We start from the raw sequence: 21,700 nt of genomic DNA, 5'->3' as shown, positions 1-21,700 counted from the left end.
CTGGCGGAGGAGGACGCGGAGGAGGACGCGGAGAATGCGAGAGAGTCTGCTGGAATGGGAATCGAAGGTGGGAGTGAGAGTGGGAGTGAGGAATCGGCTGGGAGAGGCCATAGGAAAACCGGTTGCCAATCTGCACGGACGTTGGACATCGGCGAACAGCGCGGAGAAAAGGCTAAAAAGGCTGGCACTCCGGTTTTCAGCAAACCGATTTACCGTCCAATCGATTTTCATCGATTTTTGCTCCAGACCACCGTCGACGAGCGGGTATAAAATAAATAGGAAAAACAATTATCCACGGAGGAGGGGAGGGAAGACAAAGGCAGGGAGGATCGTAAAAGTGGCCGAGCGTTGAAAACGTCCCGACCAGGCGTTGTCGTCCATCCAGTTTGAAATCGAAACGATCTTCTCTCCGGGAGATTCCAGATCGGAAACTCGATCGGAGATCCACGATCTCGTTAGAACGTCTAGATGTCGGCCGATCGATCGCTTCGTCCTCCCTTCTCTACTGTGCTACCTTTTATCGGGATTAGAATCTGATCAAAATTAGATTAATAATTCGTTTCTTCGACCGATAACGATAAACGATCTTCCCAGCGAATGGAATTTCGAATAAAGCTATTACACCGGGATCAATTGGTCCGGTAATCGAGATTACGTCGTCTGGCCTGGCCGATCTAGCGGATCTACTTTTTTCCGACCACACGATCCATCTAGACGCCTCTCTCGATCGACCAACGTTCGACGGATGATCCAACTTTTTCTACTTTTTCCACTTTTTCCACTAGCTGGAACTGGGTCTTAGCTGGATCGATCTTGGGCCTCGGTCGATCCTCGCCGTGATCGCGGTTCATTTTTACCGATCGGAGAAAAATTTATACAGTTATCGCACCCCGATTCTCGCGGGAAAAACGATCGCTGGAGGATGCTGATCTTTGACACGAAATCCTTTATGTTGGCAGTGCGAGAATGGTGATCGGTTGATGGAAGAAACGTGCCGTCCATTCTTGGTCGCTGCTTTAACATTCCGTACCACGCTGACTGCGATATTCCCTCGTAAACGTTATTCACCGTGGAAAGTTTTTCCGAGCTAAAACCGGGCCGTTACGTCTTCAAAGCCTTCAAGATACTCTTTAACGCTGGATCCCGCACATTCGAGCGTTTACGCGAGAACCATTCCCTAGTTTTCACCAGCGCCTACGAGATCGTAACAAAAAACCGGAGATCGACGGAGAAAAAGATTATCAAGTTTCGAGGAACGAACGGGGTTCTTTCGATTCGCTCGTTTCATGGCTGGTTTTAACCGTCTTTAAATTTACAGGCATAATTCTCTCTCTCTCTCTCTCTGTGATTAATTTACGACTCTCTGATTAGTTGTAATTCACGATGTATCGGAGAGTTTTTTCCGGTGGAAGTGGCAAGTGAAAATGGCTTATCCCGGTACCGATAGCATCGGTGACCTCTTCCTCTGCTGAATCTCTGCATCTCCGTAGTTCACGCGGTTGTTCCTCCAGCCAAATATGGCGGATACCGGTTGAACCACTCGCGGTGCACGCGTGTCGTGTCACCGTGACTGCGTGGGCACGCGTGCCTGTGCGTGTGGAGACGAAGGACAGACAGGAGCACCCACGGGCGAATTCCTCCCGTTCGACCATCCTTTCTCGATGCCGTATAAGCTCCTCGGAGGAGACAGGCTTGCCGTAAAAATCGCTTCGCGGTACCTCGCCTCCGTTTTAGGCCGGCAATATCTTCTTGCCAGCTCGAGGTGCGGCCTTACGCGACAATTGACACGTAACCAACACCTTTCCTCCTCTTCTTTCCTCCATGTCGCAATGCTATTCACCGAATAACTCTCGCGTCTTCTTTTTCTACGTCTCTCCTTCCACTTTCCTCGCGTGCAATTTTTTTCTCTTCCTCCAGACTATCGAGCGGTGATTTCGCTACGCTTGTCCGTCGTGATCGAAAAGGTGAAGCGCGTTGGACGAGTTCGGTAGTTCAGCTTCAAGGATTTCCACCTACCGGATTTACGCATCTGAGACGTAATTCCAAGCTGGTCTCGCGACGCGTATATAAAGTAGCAATTTTCGAGAAGCACGGTATAATCGGGCCGGCGAATCGCCGTGTTCTTCTTCTATTTCGTACCGGCTTTCGACGACTACACGCCCGTCTCGTCTCTTCTCGTCTTCTACTCTTTCTTCGCTTTTCTTCGCCTGGCGAAACCGCCGTTTCACCGGAATAATTGCCATCCCTTCCATCTGACCCATTATACCGACGCTCGATCTAGCTCGCTAACCTTTGCAACCGCTCGTTTTCGCCATTGATAATGATCGGCCGAACGCTCGAGTATAACGTTGCACGCAGTTCTTCGCCGCTTCTTCGTCGCTTCTTCGCCGATTCTTCGCCGTTCTAGCCCGGTCATTAATCATTTCCACGTGTTTTTCGACGGTTCCGCGCGTCTTAAAAGTCGCCAGTCATTCGTAATTCATTAACAAAGATGGTGTTTCTGTGAAATAATCGTGGCCCCGAGCGATCGATCCTTCGATCTATAGGGTGAACGTTCGTCTGCTTATACCTGATTGCTCCGAAGGCTTCACTGCACTTTTAAACGCGACTTTTCGACCACGTAGAGGGAGATCTTCCTGGTTCGATAGAGATTGATCCTCGACGCGTGTGGAACGAAATCTTGCCAGACGAGGACGATGAAATCGCGGTGGCTTGCCGTTTCTAAGACGCGCAAACGACTGCGGAGGGTTCGCACGAACGCTATTACAATCGAGGAAACATTAATAAATGATACGGGGTAGGTTCTCCCGTGAGATCGGTTGAAACGCGAACTTCACGGTGAAATTCGAGATTAACGAAGAATTAATGCTAACGAACGTAATAATTACCGCGGCGTCCGAAAGGAAGTACCATAACGCTGAGCGGAATGGGCAATGTTAATGGGACGATGTTGGAAATGCCGGCGAAAGGACCGTGCGTGCGTGGACTTTGCGGACGGATCCATTAGCGAAAACAGGGGGGACGAAATAGGCACGCGAAGATTTTCTTCATCAGATACGAGACCGAGAACGGTTATAAAAAGGTGCGACATACGCCGTAAACTGACTGTCGGCACAGGCCAGTTAACGAAACTGTTATCCGTTCGTCCTTTTATATCTATTCCGATGAAGTAACCGACGGTCGTTAATGTGCCGCGTTTGCGTGATCTACAACCGATTACTGTACGCAGGATCGTGCGTTTGCGGATTGGAAAACGTATCGTTTGCTACGTGCGAAGATTTAACGTTCCTTCCATTCGAATTCATCGCCGATAATTAAAAGTCGACCGAGGCCGTTCTCGAACGGTGAGAATTCGCGTACAGAACGGAGAAAACCAAGGAGCGTCCAGAGAGATTAGATAGCTCGAGGACTTGTTCGGCTTACGAGCATCGCATTCGTAAGGATGAAAAAGTGGTTTTCTACGGAGAAGCGTGTCGAATATGCACCGCCACGCGTTCGCGAACAATCCAGCGAGCGGCGTTATCGGTAGCGAATCGCGAGTATAGGCTTGCAGACGAGCATCATTCGTGCGTGTCTCTGGACGAAGTGTGTATCAGAAAATTCCACTGTTCTGCCAATGATCGTTGCCTCTGCTATCAAAGGTAATAAATCTGCGCTGATTCGCGTACGCTTCGCCGCGAACGTTTACTTATACTTGGCAATAATTGCACGTTACGAGGCGCAGTAACGACACGGTTGAAATTAAAAATAAATTAAACACGCGCGAAACGGCGGGTCGTTTTCCTTCGGTATGGATGATCGCGCGAAACCGGTACGCCGAACGTCCAAAGGAATTCCACGGGAAAAAGTCCCACTTTCTATTTTTTCCCTGTAAAAGGGAGACGAAAAAAACGGAAGAAAGACCCGTTTGGAAAGAAAGAAGAAAGAAATAACGGAGGAGACGTAATTTCGAGGGATATTTGCCAACTGCGGAGCTGTTCCCTTGGCGGGGACGTCCGAGAATCAACTAGGAAAGGACGAACTCGCGGAAACAATTAAATCCCGTGATCAGATAAGCACGCGAGTATCCTCTGGAAAATGTATTCCGTGCTTGGGTCGGGAGCACTACAAAGTCTGGATAATAAAGCGTGCCGGAAGTCACCCGGAGATAGTTTCAGCCCGATTCGATATCTCGAGGATGACAGTACGAGGAAGTCGCTTTGAATGACAAAGGGTTATTCTCCCCGGAATAAGTTTGCAACGTTGCAATTACGCGGGAGAAACTTACAGTCGCGTCATGCCAGATACCATCTAGAATTCGATCGAAGCGCCCAATCGCGTTTCTTCTCCCTTTCGCGGGCGTGCAAACGAAAGGAAAAAGAAATGAAAAGAAAAAAAAAGGGGAAAAAAGGAAAGAAAAAGCGATGGTCGCATTCGGAGATAAAATTCCGTTACGCGTCGGTGGTGATCGAGGAATCCGCGACTCGGGGGAAAGAATACCGCGAATGCCGGGGCAAAAAGAATCAGCGTGTTCCTCGTTAAGTTCGGTTTTACGTAGCGCGTACGAGAGATTGGAAGAATGCGGACCGAAAAAAATGCACGTCGAACGGCCACGTAACGACGCGTGTGAACGTTTTATGCACCAGCGATCCGAGGCGTAAAATTGTTTAAATAATGGCCCGGCCTGCGTTCAGTCGGTGTTCCGTCGGTGTTTAGTCGGTGCTCCGGCCATGCCCCGCCGGTGGACCGGCGATTTAATCGTTCCCGAGATTACCGAAAATGTGCATAACGGTAATCACCGACCACGCGCATAATTTGTGCACGGATCGCCTGCATGATAAATTATTCATCCTGCATTTGGCGCGCGGGCGCACGCGCGCCATGCACCTTGCTTCTCGTGTCTCTGGTTTCGTGACTAGCCGCGTCCCCACGATCCACCGATCCTCCCGATGTCATTTGCATTCGCGTCGCAGGACAATTATTTCTTCGAATCGCGAAAGCAAATCAACAGCCGCTTCTTCCTCGAAGAATTCTCCTCGTTCTTCGCGGAAATCGAGCTGAAAAATCCCATCTCCGAACGTGTATATCGATTCGTCCGATCTACCGATGCATTTCGCGTCGCTTCGAAGAACTTTCCAAGAGTTCCGAAGAGAGAAAGAGAGAGAGGAGCTCGTCTGTATTCCAGAGACGCGATATTCCTAGGATTTCTGCGATTCGTGTTGCTCGCGTTCGTAGGTAGATAGCTGAGGTTGGTATGCGACGCACGATCGATCGCTTCCGCGCAATCGATTACGCGCGACAGGGGCGAACAGTAGCGGCGATAGAAACCGCGCACCGGCGAACCTCGAAACAGAATTCCGAGGTAGAACTTCTCTGGTAAACTGGCAGTTCCTTTCCACCGATTTGTTAGGATCATCGCGGTGAAAAAGTAGCCAACGTTCGTTCTAGAACGTTTCGCATCGGACATGCGAAGAGCGACGCCTCTCGAGGGCCTTTGACGCCAGGCTGAAAACAGCGGAACGCCTGGCGTGGCAACTTTGTACCAATCTCCAGGCGGAATCTCTTTAACCTCTTTGCATCCTCCGGACGATTAAGGGGAAAATCACTTAGCTTTTGCCGTATCGAAATTGCGCGTTCATCCTCGAAACCGGTCTGCAATTTTCAGTTATGTAACTCGTACCGAGGCTCGAAAGGACGAGGAATTTCGCGGGAAGATACGAAGGAGATAGCAGAGAGAGAGAGAGAGATAGGAATCGTTGGACTCGTTGTTTCAACCGCGCGTTTCCACCGGTCCTATCGACGGAATCGTAGATCACTAATGATCGCTGATGATCAGTGATTTACCGCTGGCAGCGGTTGTAATCGGGCCGCGGCGTATATCGCGCGGTGGTCAAAGGAACCGGAATGAAATCACCGTTACCGAGTCCGCTCCTCTTTTATCACTCTCGCGGCCAACCTGCCTCGCATCGATTACCAACTTTCGATCCTGTTACGCAGTCCTGCAACGCTCCGTGCCTTCTCTTCGCCGCGTCTAGCTGCCTTCCAGCAACCAACCACTACCGAGCTAAATTGATTCCTCCTCTGATTTTCGTTCAGCCTCCATTACGATATTTATCTATCGCGCGAACCACGCCAACATCCTATCCTTTCCACTTGCCTGATCCTCTCGGCGGAACGTCGAAACAAACTCTAATCCCGTGGTGGATGATAAAAATCGGAAAGAAGAGGAGAACGGCGACTGTCGCCCGTGGTCTATCGCAACGGTTAATCCTTAAGCAGGCGTAGAAATTGCACGCGTGTTTTTCACCGCAGCTGGCAGTACGCGTGCAACTGTTGCATTGTTAAGGGGAAAATAACTGGCGGTGGCGCCTGCAGGAGATCGGCCAACGACAATCCGGAGTAATTGAATTATGTACACAGAGGTGACGTTTGAATTAGCGAGGCTGCGCGGTTGCTGGAACGCGAGTGGCGAATTTATTTGCATAACTAGGAAAACGTAGGCGTTCGTTTAATTAACCTGCGCGGTAACGAGGGTCGCCGAAGCGTCGTTTCGAGTGGACGAGCTCCTTCCAAATTCTCCCAATTAATATCGCGCGTTCTTAATTAACCGTCCGAGATATATAGCTTGTCTCGTAACGAGTTTACAAGCGTTATCTCCTTTTCACGCGGTTCGATTCGCGACACTGGTTCGTTTCGACATTCCAGCTGACACAGCTTCGGCGAGAGATGATGTGTTGCCTGGTAAAATTCAACGCTCGAAACTCGCCTACCACCAGCAGCGTGTTATAACTGTAACTTCGAAAGCGTATCGATTTACGAGCAATGCACTCTGCTTGCAAGCGGAAGTCGTTGGAAGCTCGAAGGAATCTCGATCTTAGAAATAGTATCTTTTGTCTCGCGATATCGAACTCGCTCGCAATCCCGACGATCGCTTTTCGAGCAACGCGTTGTCTCCAAAACCGATTTCCCGATTACCCTGCGAGCCCACGCAGGCTGCTGAATCCCTGCCGACTGTCTACCTTTCCAACCAATAACGATAGAAGCGATAACTATTGTCATTATTCCGGTGCGATGCAGATCTCGAGGTTGCCGATTGATTTCGTGGCCAATTTCTCATCGGCGAAACGAAACTCATTGCTCAGTCTCGCTAGAACGTCTGTAACTGCAAATTCTAATCCGTTTCTTACGCTAGTCGCTCTACATCTGAAAAGTATAATATCGCGTAGCGTTATTCCATGCGTTATAACGATATTCGTCGAAGCTGCGAGGCCTAAGGCACGTGGAATGTAAAAAATGGAACGATTTTCGTTGATTTATTAATTATTTCCTTGATATTAAAAGGATTAGTCGACTCGGTACTTCTAGCGATCGTTGTGCGTTAAAAATACCAATGAGCTTCCAAAATCGACGAATATTATATCTGCGCGTACCCTTAGAATCGTTATTAAAGAATAATCGTCTGGAGTGAGACGCGGTGCAACATCTAGCTGTTAATAGGTACTCTCGGAAGCTCGTTGATGGTTTAAAACCAGTTCCCTTGACTTCGATTCTCTATGGTGTTACCGAAGTTGGTATACGCTACGTCTTATTAACCCCTAGTCGAATTCCTAACGCGGACTATATCCATCCGATGGTGAGTTAACACTATGACGTTCGGTGGTTCCACATTGGTGCCATGCGAAAACTATCGATTAAGTATCAGTGATTAGAAAAAATCTTCTACTTATTTACCTCTCAGAATTTCGAGAAAATGGAAGGACAGGATTGAGACATGGGAACTAACGATAATATTAGTAAACAAAAACCTCGAAAAACCGCCGGTGAAAAACGAAATGATGTAAGTCAGTTCTACCGGTGCGACACGAAAAAAGCTAGAATAGACGTGCGGACGGCATAGTGTTAACGGGCAGTTTCTCAAAAATGTTTTTCGACAAACCATCGTGGATGTTCCAGCAAGGTTGCTGAACGTCGTTCATCTCGAGTAAGCGATAAAATTAGACTACAAGGTTGCCGTTGTAATATGTCACGGTGCGCGTGAATCATGCACGACCGGAAATTAACGTGCAGGAGGATATACCGAGGAACGTGTATCCTGTTCGATCTGATCCATTCTTTGCTGCCATTTAATCGTTAGCCGGAGAAATTTCCAAGTACCTGCTTCGTTGTCTGCTCTTCTCCGCTCGTGGTTATTGTACAGTTAACAAGGTATGGGTGTACAGACAACGGAATACGAATGCTAATCGCGTCATACCGGATTTCCACCCTTTCGCGTCACTCTTCTTTCCCTAGATGGAAAATGAGGTCGCTCACACCGTTCGCTGTCGAGAAATACGCATCTGAAACGTCTTTCACGGAAATCTCAGCGAATCCTGAATCGTTGTAAAGAGAAACATTTCGAGAACTTTGTTAAACGCGTTGGAAAACTTTCTTTATTCTTCGTTACTCGAATAGAAGAAAATCGGAGAATAACGAATTAACGAGATATAAATTAAACATTGTCGCTGATTTTCTCTCTCGATATAATTGTCCCTGATCCTTGAGCATCGTAATCCGTTGAGCGCCGAGCGTATTACGGCGCGATGACGGGTAATTATGCGCGTTCGTTCTTGTCTGAACACCGAGATCGGTAATGGTCTGAAATTATCGTAATCCCGACGGTCGTACGTTGTCGTAATTTACACGGATTCCTCCTCGTTTCCCGGCAACCTTATGGAACAGTCGAAGAAAGGGCGTAGTACCGAGATGCAAAGAAGAGAGATAGAAACCGGAACAGAAGGAAACCGTTCATAAGGCATTACTGCGCGAATATTTAACGCATAGGTTAGATTTATCATCGACAGTGAAACCGATCGTTCGTTTTCTTTCTCGAATTTGTACCAGGAATAGAAACGATTCCAGAAATAATTCTCATTTGAGAAAGCTTTTAAACCGTATCGTATCGACGATGACGTGAACTAAAAACACAGATAAACGGAGAAAGAAAGCGGGTGAAAGACAATCCGATAAGAATTGGGAAAAGCGAGTTAAAAATTAGAAATGCAAGCGTGCCGGGTGGGTAGATGTAATCGCAAAGAGATAAGAAAGTGATATCGGAAGGAGGAAAAAGTGGGAAGCAATTAACGAGAAAGGCCAGCGAAGGAGCGCAGAAAGGTGGCAGGGTGGGAAAACCGTGGGAGGGTAAAGGTCAGCTTCGACTTCTTCGTAAACTTCCTGAGATCTTAATCTCGCGAGGACGAAGCGCATGAGCGAGAGGGGCGGAGGAGGGGAAGCGTTAAAAGGAGAAGGGCAGAGAAGAAGGGAATTCTCAGAGAGCGGGGTGATGCGTGCTTCTCGGATTTAATGACGGTAAAGAGTAGAGGAAGGGATCGGAAACTCGGCGAGAATAATAAAGAAGAAAGGTACAAGGGTCACGTATAGTCTCTCTGCCGCGGCGTCGAGAATCGTTCGCGGAACGAAGAACCGGCAGCATTCGGACGAAACGATTACCCCGGTAATGAAAGCGGATCCCTATCGGCGGCATAAATTACCGAGACAATGGGCCGAGTGTCCGAACCGGAGGATGCTGGAAAAAAAAGGCCGTCGACAAGGTGGAAAAACCGAAACAGGAAGTCCTCCGCCTGTCTGACAACGGGCTAAATAAATGACATCGCGAGGAACACCGAGAAGAAAGGGGGTAAAGAAGAAGAAGAAATGGGAGGTGCAGGATCTCTGGCAGTGACCGCGACGTTAGGAGAACGCCGCTGATCAAAACGCAAAGAAGAGAGGAAGAAGAAGAAGAAGAAAAGAAGAGGAAGAGAAGGAAGATGAAGAAGAAACGAGCTTACTATCGAGGAGGAGGAGAGTAAAAGAGGCTGCGGCGGTTGTAGCAAAACGTAGCGGACGTGGAAAATGAAAAAAAGGGGAAAGAGGTGGAAGAAGACAGAAGGATAGAAGAAGGAGCGTTAAGGTCAGGGACCTTTGCGGAGAGAGGATGGCTGGAGGATCGTACAGGTGGTTGCGCCGCCTGGGGAAGCACTTTAAACTCGCTAATGGAAAAGACCGCCAACCCTCGGGCTATTTGAAAGTGACACAGTGTGCAGTCGCGTAATTTGCGCGTTAATCGCGGCTCGATGGACAGACGGAAACGATGAACAAGCACGGAGACACATGAGCTGTCCGGATGAGACGTTTCATCGTTCAGGCTTGTCACGAAGAGACAAGACACGAGCGACCAGCGGGAAAGTTTCTTTGCGCCGAGAAAACGGCGGAACCTTGGCAAATCTCCCGAGGGAAATGTATCTGGATCACGGAGACGAGTCGTTCTTTCCGTTCGTAAACGAATGTCGCGGATCCGTGACCGGTGCGTTATCGAGCCATCTCGATTCGTTGGATTTCTCGTTTGCAACGGAGTCAGCTTCTCCGTGAAACTTTCTCGACTTCGGTCCTCTGTCGCACGGATGGTATGCCATGTTCTTTAACGACGCGTAGCCCGCGTGACGATGATCCTTCACCGTGAATTATTACTCCAGCCGCGTAACTCGCTAGGAACTGCGTGCAACCGTGCCGCCCCGTAAACACACCGTGATTGTTCTCGAGACCAACGCAGAAATTACCTATCATACGACATCCACTTGGATCGTTGGATTAAATCGTTTAGCACGACTCGTCGATCTGTGGCTATTCGATTTTTCTTTCCATCACAGTTGCCACCGTCAGTCTTTCGCAAATTTGCCACAGTCGAATCCAGTTATCCACGATGGTTTAACGATGGCGAATCGTTGCATCAATGGCGATCGAATTAGCCATCGATCATAGGCGCGCAAAGTTGGATCGCGTTTATACCTCGGTTCGAGATTTACGAGTGAAAATTCAATTATCCATCCGGGTAGGAAACGAAGCAGGAGGCTATTTCTTCGAAAGTTTCTTGTTTTTCACAGTCGGAGGGAGCATCCTCGTATCGCGATAACGCGAACCGAGGGTTTCGGTGTGGATCACGCGGACGTTGCTCGCAAACGGTGAAAGTATCTATCGCGGAGTTCCGCGAATAAACAGGGTCGAACCTAGGGGGACGTAGATCAGCCCGGGTTTCTCCGGCGCATCATGTCGAGCTGCTCGCTTTTCAAGGTCGAGACGTTTACGACTTTATGGGGCAATTACCGTGGTATACTGCAAGTTAGTTTGCGGCTACGTCGTACTTGTACTTCTCTTCTTCTTTTTCCTCGCGCTCGCCGTTCCCCGGGATTCTGTCTGCCTCCCTTTGTGTAACCTTGTCTTCCGTTCTTCCGAAACACCTCTAATCGACTCTCGACCGATATCGCGCTACATAGACGTGTCCCGTGTTCTTCTCTGTTTCGCGAAAACGATCACGGACGGGTACGAGAGCAACGAACGTGCGACCTTTCTACGGACAGAGCTACCACGGCGGAGGCTACCATTTTTTCCTCGTCTTTTCGTTTCAGTCCAGAGCAAAGTGAGATGTTCCGAGCAGTGGATGGAGGTTGACATCGCGAGGAGTAGTCCGCAGGCGAGGATATATCTACAACAGATGAAGGACTTTCCAGGTAAAGGTCGATTCGTTTGGTGTTACTGCCCGTGCGGAGGCTCGCGTTGCGGACGCCGCTGTGAAATATAGACTCGGGAAGCAGAGGTACGCGCGTATTTTACACGCTGAAACGTATCTTCTTTTACAGACGAAGCCTGCAAACCCCGGCTTAGCAACGGCGTCGCCACGTTCCGATTACCGCTGTTGGAACAGGACATGTTGCGATGTGGTATCACCAGAGTCGTTAACAAAGTTACGGTAAGGCATAATTACGAGTCGTCTGATAACCGATAAAACCACGACTCTCCAACAATTCGGATCGAACGTTGTTTTCCTTGACCCCGGCGCTGGCAAGTTTTTCAGCCGTTTCTCAGCAGTTTCTCAGCCGTTCTAGCGGCATAAGTTCTCTATCTAAGCGAAAGAAGAAAATCTATTAATCCGTATCCGGCTACCGCGATGGAAGGGAAAAACGCGTGCATGCGGCCGATTTAGCATTAGCATTCGCAAACTATTTGGAATAAAACCGTGATTGGATGGAAGTTTATTCGGTGAAATAAAATCGATCTTCCCGCGATGAACGTTCGAACGGACGTATCGATTCGTGCACGAGCAGCGATAAATTGTTACTACTCGTTTCATTGTTTCGATCGAGGATGCCATGGATTGTAGCGAAATTACAGTCGTATAATGATATACAGGGTCAGAAGGTGTACTTTCATCGGATAATAGTGGAGGAGCCCGCGGATTCCAGCAAGCACACGTTCACCGTAAAGTGTGTTATCACCGAAGTCGTTGTGAAACCTGGAATCTCGATCGCAGCCAATCACACCGCGGTTCGACGCAGCGTTCTTCCAGCAGGTTTCCAGGAACCCGAGTGAGTTCATCTTTTACCTTAATATTCAGTTTCTCCGCTATTTATTCCAGATCCCTTGCGTTTGCTCTTCGCTTCCAGATTTATTTACGCGTTTATTTATATTTTCGGCTCGTACGTTTGGATTTTGACTCGTAGGCTCGTAGACAAGAACCGTTGCGTTATCTGACGCTAGTTATAAACCGATTCGAACACGATTCTAACAGCTGTTGAACGCGCCTAAGCGATCCTGCACGCGCAGCAGTTGCGCATTCTCATCAAGGACAGGATCGTCTAATAGACTCGGGACAGCTCGACCAAGTAACAGCTAAAATTATCTCGCAGACTTTCCTCCGTCTATGACTCGTCGTTGTACCAGGCATTTCGCTCTTCGCCGATTTCAACGGTTTAAAGTTTCCGAGGCTGAGGCTGCAGCGAAATAAGATCTAGTATCGTGGCTAGCGATTAGCACAGACAGGTGGCAAAACTGTTTAATTAAAGGAGGGAAGGTTGATTCTAGATTTAGGCGGGGAATAAAGCAAAGCGCGTTGACCCAGTGGTAATTATCCGCGTTTTACCGCAAAGCGTTTGGAATGGTCGGTTGCCGCGATCGAGGAGAAACGAGGTTCGTTCGGATCGAGATTATACTCTTTTTCGAGCAGTCCATTCAATAAGATATTTAATCTCGAAGCAATTACGAGGCAGGAGGAAGCTCGGATTGTATAGAAAATGGTAACGGTGCGAGAATAAGAAGGCCAGAGCGTCACGGGAGGGAAGAAAATTCCAGCATTCGTTGCTTTCTAATTTGAATGAACGAGCTAAACGAAGATGAAGATTTGTCGTGGCCACGGGATTGATTCATGATTCCACGTTCCATTTATTCTTCCAGCCTGTACGCGCAGGTGCTGGAAAACCTGAAATGTAATTTTAGCCTCGTATACATCGCGTCACAGAATCTCTCTTCCTTTTCCCGTTCCATCGATAAGACTCACTTTGCCACTCGTTCGTATTTCCCGCATATTCCCCGGCAAGACCTTCCAACTGGCGCACCACCGTCCGCGGAGATCTTTTTCTTTCCCCGGGACATGGAAATGTTGCTTAACAGACACTAACGACCCCTTCGAAGCGGCCTGGACGTTTCGTTTCTAAACGGCCTGTTAAAACCTCGTTTGAATAAATCTTATACCCGTGCATCTCTCCACCTCGTATTTTCCCTCCTTTGCCGCTTTCGTTTTTCCCGATTTGTCCCCAAGACAATCCGAACGATGTTTCATTGATTATGGTTTACGAAACGCAGCAGTCGGTCACGTAGACGACGGAGAGAAAAGTCGTAACGCAATTTTAGCAGGCAAGAGCGAGACGATTGCTGTCAGAGAGATCCTCTTGCTACTTCCCGCGGATGAAAGTCACTTCGCAAGGCGACATTCTTCCCGAGTACACACTCTCAGGAGTTTCTCGACGCTAACCGCGCGTACACAGGTGGAATTTTTGTCTCGTTGCTGCTTCGCGGCACTAATTTATTGGCACTAATCGATCGTGCTTTGCCATGGTTGTTGCGCGGATTCTTCGGATCGTGGATGTGTCGCCTCTCAACCAGGAAGCCGTAAAATCTTTATTGTTGAATTATCACGCGGTATCTGCCGTGGCCGATCCTCGAGGTCGAGCTACGCACTACGGGAAAATTCTTTCTCGATCTTGATAACTGTTTCTGCTTCCACGAAGTCGATGGAATTGCACGCTTGCTCGATTGGATGCGTCCATCGCGATTAGGGATCACTGTGCGCGCATCAGCCGACTATCGGGGGATGATTGAACAACTGAAAATTCCTCGGATAGTCTCCGATCGTCGTCCATTTGCGCGCCTATTCGATTCACGGAAGATAACAGATGCGAACGGCAAAAAGCCAATCGACAACTCGCGTTGTCCAAACGAAAAGTTTACCGCAGCCTCGGCTCTTTCCGGCTTCGTCATCATCCTCTGTCTCCGGTACCGTTTGAAGCCTGTGCCGTTGGTACGTCGCGAGGCATACGGTTTCGCGGAAATGACGGATGAATCGGCAGAAGAAGAAACGCGATTCAGGTCGATGACTGTCGAAAGTAGCCTAGGTCGCAGGCGCGATTCATTCGCGTCTATTTTCCATCTTCTTGCCACTCTTTCAGCGACTCGCGCCCGGCTTAATTTTACCCCGGCTGACCGCTGAATCGTATAGATCATCGTAATCTCGCGATTCGACGTTATAAGGTGATGTTTGTTCGTAGTTTTTGCCCGGAAATTACATTCAATCGCATCTTCCTCGGGTTCGATAAGTTCCATTCGCCAGATGGCCGCGTGTTACTTCTAACAGCCATTTTATGATTCGACCAGAAACAACGTTTCTTTCCCGGCAAAAATTCTAATACGCATCTCTTGCTTCCTGTACCAGTGTGATCGACATCAGGGGAGAGATTTCCGAGTCGGCACCGGTACCGATATTGGGAGTCGGCGTCAGACAAGGTGGTAATCTCGTTACCGGAGAGCTCAACGTTAGCCCAGGTACACCTTTGCAGATGGAGATCTTCCTGGACAATGGTTCCGCGCCCGTTTACGGACTCTTGGTTACCTATATGTTAGTCACAGACACTAAGTCGCAGGAAGAAACTATTATTATCAACGGGTAAGCCAATTCTTTATAATTCGTCTATATCCTTCAGCCAGAATGTTTCACGTCGTTTTCTTTCCCATCGTCAGCTGCTCCGTGGATCCATATCTCTTCGAGAATTTCAACACGGTGGACGGCGACTTTTTGACGGCGAAATTTCGAGCATTCAAATTCCCGGAAAGTACGTACGTTCAATTTCGCGGCACCGTTAACGTTTGCTTGGACAAGTGCCAAGGGGTAGGTTGATTTTTCCCATTATTAAAAGCTTATTCTATTCGGATCGTTGCGTTAACGTTTTACTCTCAGCTTAGACACTACTTGTTCATTAACGAAATGCTTCAGATCGAGTGTAGCAACGGCCAAATTGGATTCGGAAGGAAAAGGAGAGCAATCGATGTCTCGAATACCGATAAGAATAAAATCTTCGAGGTTACCATGTCCGCTCTGATCAAAGTCGATTTCGAAGAGGACGCGGTAGTGGACAAAGGTAAATGATCCGCTGTACGTTTTCCTCCAGTTTTACTGGCGTTTAATCGAAATTCTGTGCTCGATAGCGTTGTCCGAATTATACATCAGAAGAGGAAAGAACAGGACAAAGGCTAGAGCGGTGATAGCCGAAGAAGTGAGAGAGCAATCTGCTCCGACAACGATCAGGACAGAGGAGAGGGCTTTCATAGCGCAAGAAGTTAAAGAACAGTTCAAGTATAAGGTTACCGAAACGGAGATAAACGGCTCGTCGTGTAGAATAGCGGTCTTACCTTTTATCCTTGTTCTTCTTTGCCTGTGCAAATTTTTGTAAGATTCCAAGGGAACGATCCGTAAAACCGATGGACGACAATCGCTGACTGTAAATAGAAAGCAGCTCGAGAACCGGCGCGGGATTCGAGTACGCTGCGAAGAAGGACCGATCGAATTTCTAGCCGGATATTAGTATAATTCTTTTCCTTCCTGCGTAGGAAAAAGATTGATCGTGCATCTACTTTGTGTGATATCGAATCAAATTAACAATCGAACGTCATTTTCGGTCAACGCTCTCCGAGACTCCTAGCATTTCGGACCGATGTTCCGTACAGTGTTAATAGAAAGATTGCGGTCGTGTTAAGTCTTAGAAATATAATCGACCGTTCGAAAGATAACAGGGGGAGAGTTTTACTGTATAGGAAGATTAACTGCAAAGCTTCGATTCCGGATTAACTTAGGATCTGCTCAAGAAATTTCTCCGCTCTGCGACCGCCAAATTTTCACTTGTCTCTTCTGTTTTCGTAATCCGCATTACTTAATACGTTTCCCAGCTGTACCCTCGCGAATAACCGCATAATAATACAGCCGCTATACTGCCAGAAGAAAATTGGCCTTTGCGAGCGGAGAATACCGAAGAGACCTAGTCGTGCGACGAGGTGTAACAACGTGATGTGACTTAAGCAACTTAGACAATTATGAGGTAATTAATTGCTGCTATAATCTCAATACAATTATAACGGAACGCGCAAGTGTAAAATAACTCTTAATAAAGCGAGAGGAAACACGCGTATACGCGTGCTCGTTATTTCGCATCCGTGAAGCGTCCCTATTTTATAGTCGCGTAAAAGAAAGGCGAGAAAAGGCTAATAAAGATACGTGTAGAAACATACGAAACACCTAGAAACTTGGAATGTTTAATAATCTCGAATATATACATGCAGATTCTGTATAAAAATATATAAAGCTTTGGCGTGAGATAATATCAAAGACTCTACAAAGGATCTACGAGCATCGAGCTGTACTTTCGCGACTGCAGATCAGTTTTACATTCGGAAAACTCCAAATTTACTCTCCGGTATAGGTGCGTTTAACGCTGCCGATAGGCTAAGACCTAGTACCACTCTGGTATCTACAGGATCGATTACGCCATCGTCCCAAAGTCTAAAAGACAATTTATTCGTATGATTCATCCTTAGCGCCTGCTAAGTGTAACGACGTGTAAACTCACCTAGCGCTGGAATAGTACGGGCTGCTCTCCTCTTCGAATTTCTCCATGATCGATCTTTTCACGTTTTCCTCCTCCTCGGCTGTCCACTGTCGAAATTCGCGAGATTAACTACCGGTTAGAGGGAAAAGAGTCATACGGTACCTGTTTGCCATCACGCGCGCGTTGCTGCTTAGTAATTTGGATCATTACGCCGGCAGCTTGTTCTCCACCCATCACGGATACCTTGGCGTTCGGCCAGGAATAGAGAAATCTCGGGGAATAAGAGCGACCGCACATACCTGTCTCAAAATTAATCAAACTGAGCGTGAGTTCGAACAGTCGTTTATTAAGCGTATGGTACCGTAATTTCCTGCCCCGTACGAGCCTCCAATTACCACCGTAATTTTAGGTACCCGAGCGCAGGCCACCGCGTTCACCATTTTAGCACCATTTTTAGCAATACCCTCCGCTTCTGCATCTTTGCCCACCATAAATCCTACAATGGCCAGACGCATTAGCCGTGGGAACGCTGCAATTTTATTCAATGAGAGATACGAACCTGTGATATTCTGCAAGAAAATAAGCGGTATCTTTCTCTGAGCGCAGAGCTGCACGAAGTGTGCACCTTTTAGCGCGCTCTGCGAAAATAACACGCCATTATTCGCGACTATTCCCACGGGGTAACCGTAAATATTCGCGAATCCAGTAACCAACGTTTCACCGTATTGTGCTTTGAACTCGCGAAATTTCGATCCGTCCACGATCCTCGCGATCACTTCTCTCACGTCGTAGGAACGCTTCAAATTTATCCCGACTATGCCGTAAATTTCATCGACCGCGTGCTCCGGTATGGTTATCGGTTTACGCAGGTTCACGTGCATCGGTCTTTGCCTGTTTAAATCCTTCACGATCTGCCGGGTCAAGTATAACGCGTGAGCGTCGTCCAGCGCGTAATGATCGATCACTCCGGAAGTTCTGAAAATCCAAGCCTGCGATGTCGACGGTGAAAAGAGGAAAGTAACTACGTTAAAACGTACTTGTTAATTACCGACAATGAAGCGTCGCGCCACCCAATTCCTCCGCGGTAACGTCTTCGCCCGTAGAAGCTTTCACCAAGGGCGGACCAGCCAGGAACACGGTCCCTTGATTCCCAACGATCACATTCTCATCCGCCATCGCTGGCACGTACGCACCTCCTGTGTAAATTAATTAAACGTCTTAATAAATCATTGTTATCGGTAAGAGACTCGAATAGAACGAGTTACGCGAATTACGAGGATTATAATCGAACCTGCCGTACAACTTCCCATAACCACTGCTATCTGCGCGATTCCTTTAGCGCTCATATTCGCTTGGTTATAGAAAGATCTGCCGAAATGCATTTTATCTGGAAATACCTCGGCTTGTCTCGGCAAATTTGCACCACCGCTGTCCACTAAATATATACAGGGTAAACGATTTTCTTCCGCGATTTCTTGCGCTCTTAAGTGCTTTTTTACAGTGATCGGGTAATATGTACCACCCTTTACAGTTGCATCATTCGCAACTATTACGCATTCCGTTCTAATTCGTTGCAGAATCTTTATCTTTATTTATGTATATTTTTCCAATTTTCAATTGCAAACTTACCCTCTGTTACTTACCCTTCTATCCTACCGATGCCGGTAATTATTCCACCAGCCGGTACTTCGTCCTGATCGTACATTTTATAGCCAGCTAATTGAGAAAATTCGAGAAAAGGTGATGTCGGATCAAGAAGCGTGTTAATTCGTTCTCGCGGTAATAATTTTCCCTTTTTCACGTGCCTTTCTTTCGCTTTGTGACCCCCACCCTCTACGATTTTCTCCACTGTTTTCTTTAACGTGTCTACCAAACGCTTCATCTCGATGTAATTTTCCTAGAAATGTTTTTACATCGCGTTAATTCGTTTCTAACAATGTCGATTATTCTGCACGTTCTTTGCGTTATTCGAAATTTCAATGGAAAATGGCATGCGCAATGCTCGTGAGATTTGAAATGCGCGCCAGTTTATGGCGTAACCCATTCACGATCGAACGCCACGACTGGGGGATTCAAATAAACAATTTCAATTTATCGTGGTCTTGTGATAAAAGATGACGTTGCGCCAGAAATATTACAACACGCTTCGTATCCTATTATGTACAGCAAAGTAACATAGATCGAACAGTTGTCCCGACGAATTAATTTTCAAGTGGTTCGTTTATGAATGAAATGCGTGTTTATTATCGTTCTAACCTGGTATTCCGTCGATTTGGTTTCTTGTGCACTACCAATAACAGTAGCTTCGTCGTGAATCTTTCTCGCAGCATGGCGTATATTTCTCACATAAAGCATTCCTTTTCTCAGCATTTTTTACCAATCTTTTCAACTGTCCACTTTTATATACCGTTCTGTATTATACACATACGTTTGACTACACTTTACACACGTGTATTACGACAGCTACAACAATGCGATTCCCTTATTTCGTGGAGCCAGTCACACTGCCATCTCAATGAAGTTATTCACAGTTCAACAGCTGATGTTTTCGTACGCGGCAGTGTTACAACAGAAACTCACAATAGAATCGTAGAGACAGGTCAATTTTTTGTCATGTCTAGATCGTGTAGGATCAACGAATATTTGTTGGAACAAAAAATATACGTAAATATTGAATTTTTGTACGTGTTTTCCATTTAATTGAAAGATACAGATACCCTCGTTTTGCTGATTAATTGCTAAAACTATACTTTACTTATCTGTTTTTCGCGGTTGTTATGTAAATCGGAACGAAATAAATATTTAGATAAATTTTAATTGTTAAACTCAGATGATTCGTTGGCGTATTGTTTGAGAGATGGCGCTTCGGTCGCATAGTTTCGGTAGGTGTCACTATGGATGTCGCACTATAGTGCGTCGCAACACAGTACGTAATATTCGTTTTGCGTTATGTCGATGGGATGTTTAGAAGATAGCGAAAGTTTGATAAGACGATAAATTGTGAATAAGACGTGTCCTGATTAACGAGTAGCTGGCAATAATCGTGGTAGAAGGAAAGAATTTGAAACAGTTTCAGATCGAGTCAGAGGAAAATTTTAAAGCTTAAAAATGCCGAACATATCCAGTATATCTCACTACCCCTTAAAGGTAAATATCGTTTCGTTGTTATTGTCAGTTTTCTCACTTTTTTTTACAAGTTCCACTATGGAATCGTTGCTTCTTTCTTTATGGTATACATATCGTAACACGTGGTAATAGATGTCAGTTAATCCACTAAAATTTTAATTATAATTTCGCGAAGGCTTTTACGTAGTTCTTTTGACAATGCATGTTTCTCGAAGAATCAAATACGGTTATGTAAGGGCACGGTAATGAAACGATTCTAAAACTCGTTTGACAAGTTTCTCGTATTGTCCAACTGGTTTCTGCAATACCGCGTATTATATCTTTGAGAATTTGTTGGTTAGAAACTTAATTATTTTGCATTTCGAGATCATTTTTTATGATTTTGTCGGATTTTTTCAGGTGATATTTGCAATTCATTTAGTCCTAGTAACATGGTAAGGATAAACTTTTGTTTACCGTATACTAATCTATCGTTAGAAAGTATTATGATACCCTATGAGATACAGACTGTCCGTTTTATACCGTATAGTTAAAACATGAAATTTTAGGAGCATTCAGGGATTTTGGTGCCCTAAATCTGTAATGTTTTATAATTTGCTTTTCTTCGTCTGTCTATTGTGGGCTATTCACAATATCGAATCAGACGAACCTCTGCAATTTGTAAGCATTTAGCTGTTGATACGTGCTATATAAATCATTTGATCGGTGTGTGTAACGGAATTATCTATTTTAGGCACTTTTTATAAATGTGCTTTCCATACTTCTTGACATAGTAACATTAGCAGTCTACTTTCCAACAAACTGTAAGTTGGCGTCGCTTACTATTCATTTTAAATTATTTCAAATAACACCCGACGCTTAAATTATCTTGTTAATCGACTTCCTTATACAGATGTACATACGTATATGTCGTATGCATTTACATCTGAGAAGTTTAGCGCAGCAATTATGATCATAAACATGATTGCTCGCATCGTCACGAGCATATATCTTTTAAGAATAGGCCAAGCAAGAGGTGGAAGTTTAGCCGCAATGTTTACTACGAGTTCTGCAATGGGTCAGTAATACATTGGATATAGATGTTTCGTAGACCCGCGTTGCTTCTCCAATTTTGAGCTTTAAGTAGGTGCATGATTATCTTTTCAAGCCGCATAGATTATATCTTAAGTTATTTACAACGGTAGAGATAATTTGTGAAATATGCGTTTTATTTGTAGTCGTTGCAAATTATGCAAATTATGCAAATTATGTAAATTATGTAAATTATGTTGCATCGCCAATCGTGCTGTATTGCCGTTTTGTATACATGTGGATTATAATTTAACGGGGATGGGGACAAGCGTTTATGAACGTTTTTCTATTTTAGGCTTTGGTCGACAGGATTACGAGGACATATCTCATCCGATTCCTCAAAATTCCGATTTTACTGGAGTTTAATAACACGATAGGATTTTTCAAACTTTTCGATACGACGAAAATCACGCGATATTATTGTCATATCTCTCGTAATAACTCGTAAGAAATACGCGCATGTATAATCACGACGTTAAAATCTATTTCGTTCATGTGTTGTAGCATTTCTAACAACGACACCGTTCAATGCAAAATAACGTCTTAATTTTATGTAAATATAGAAA

At 46.1% G+C, this 21,700-nt stretch overlaps 3 protein-coding genes across 3 annotated transcripts; 2 read left to right on the top strand and 1 right to left on the bottom strand.

Moving 5' to 3' along the window:
• Positions 1–34: 34 nt before the first annotated feature.
• LOC143220618 (uncharacterized) lies at positions 35–15,788 on the top strand. Its single transcript, XM_076446237.1, has 8 exons — positions 35–160; positions 11,372–11,519; positions 11,649–11,758; positions 12,199–12,374; positions 14,774–15,004; positions 15,079–15,226; positions 15,332–15,476; positions 15,544–15,788. The coding sequence occupies exons 1-8, from the start codon at positions 35–37 to the stop codon at positions 15,786–15,788; spliced, it is 1,329 nt and encodes a 442-aa protein (XP_076302352.1).
• A 985-nt stretch (positions 15,789–16,773) lies between these two features.
• On the bottom strand, positions 16,774–19,307 carry LOC143220617 (methylcrotonoyl-CoA carboxylase beta chain, mitochondrial-like). The gene is made up of 9 exons (XM_076446236.1): positions 19,194–19,307; positions 18,581–18,834; positions 18,229–18,500; positions 17,986–18,133; positions 17,497–17,912; positions 17,299–17,433; positions 17,100–17,236; positions 16,959–17,044; positions 16,774–16,891 (listed from the first exon to the last, which is right to left on the bottom strand). The coding sequence occupies exons 1-9, from the start codon at positions 19,305–19,307 to the stop codon at positions 16,774–16,776; spliced, it is 1,680 nt and encodes a 559-aa protein (XP_076302351.1).
• A 738-nt stretch (positions 19,308–20,045) lies between these two features.
• Positions 20,046–21,500, top strand: LOC143220621 (uncharacterized). Its single transcript, XM_076446240.1, has 6 exons — positions 20,046–20,084; positions 20,463–20,497; positions 20,612–20,723; positions 20,797–20,866; positions 20,956–21,120; positions 21,430–21,500. The coding sequence occupies exons 1-6, from the start codon at positions 20,046–20,048 to the stop codon at positions 21,498–21,500; spliced, it is 492 nt and encodes a 163-aa protein (XP_076302355.1).
• Positions 21,501–21,700: the final 200 nt, after the last annotated feature.

Source organism: Lasioglossum baleicum, unplaced genomic scaffold, assembly GCF_051020765.1.
Source record: "Lasioglossum baleicum unplaced genomic scaffold, iyLasBale1 scaffold1294, whole genome shotgun sequence".
Taxonomy (NCBI): Eukaryota; Metazoa; Arthropoda; class Insecta; order Hymenoptera; family Halictidae; genus Lasioglossum; species Lasioglossum baleicum.
The sequence above is the reverse complement of the archived record's forward strand: the minus strand, read 5'-3'. Positions and strand labels throughout refer to the sequence as shown.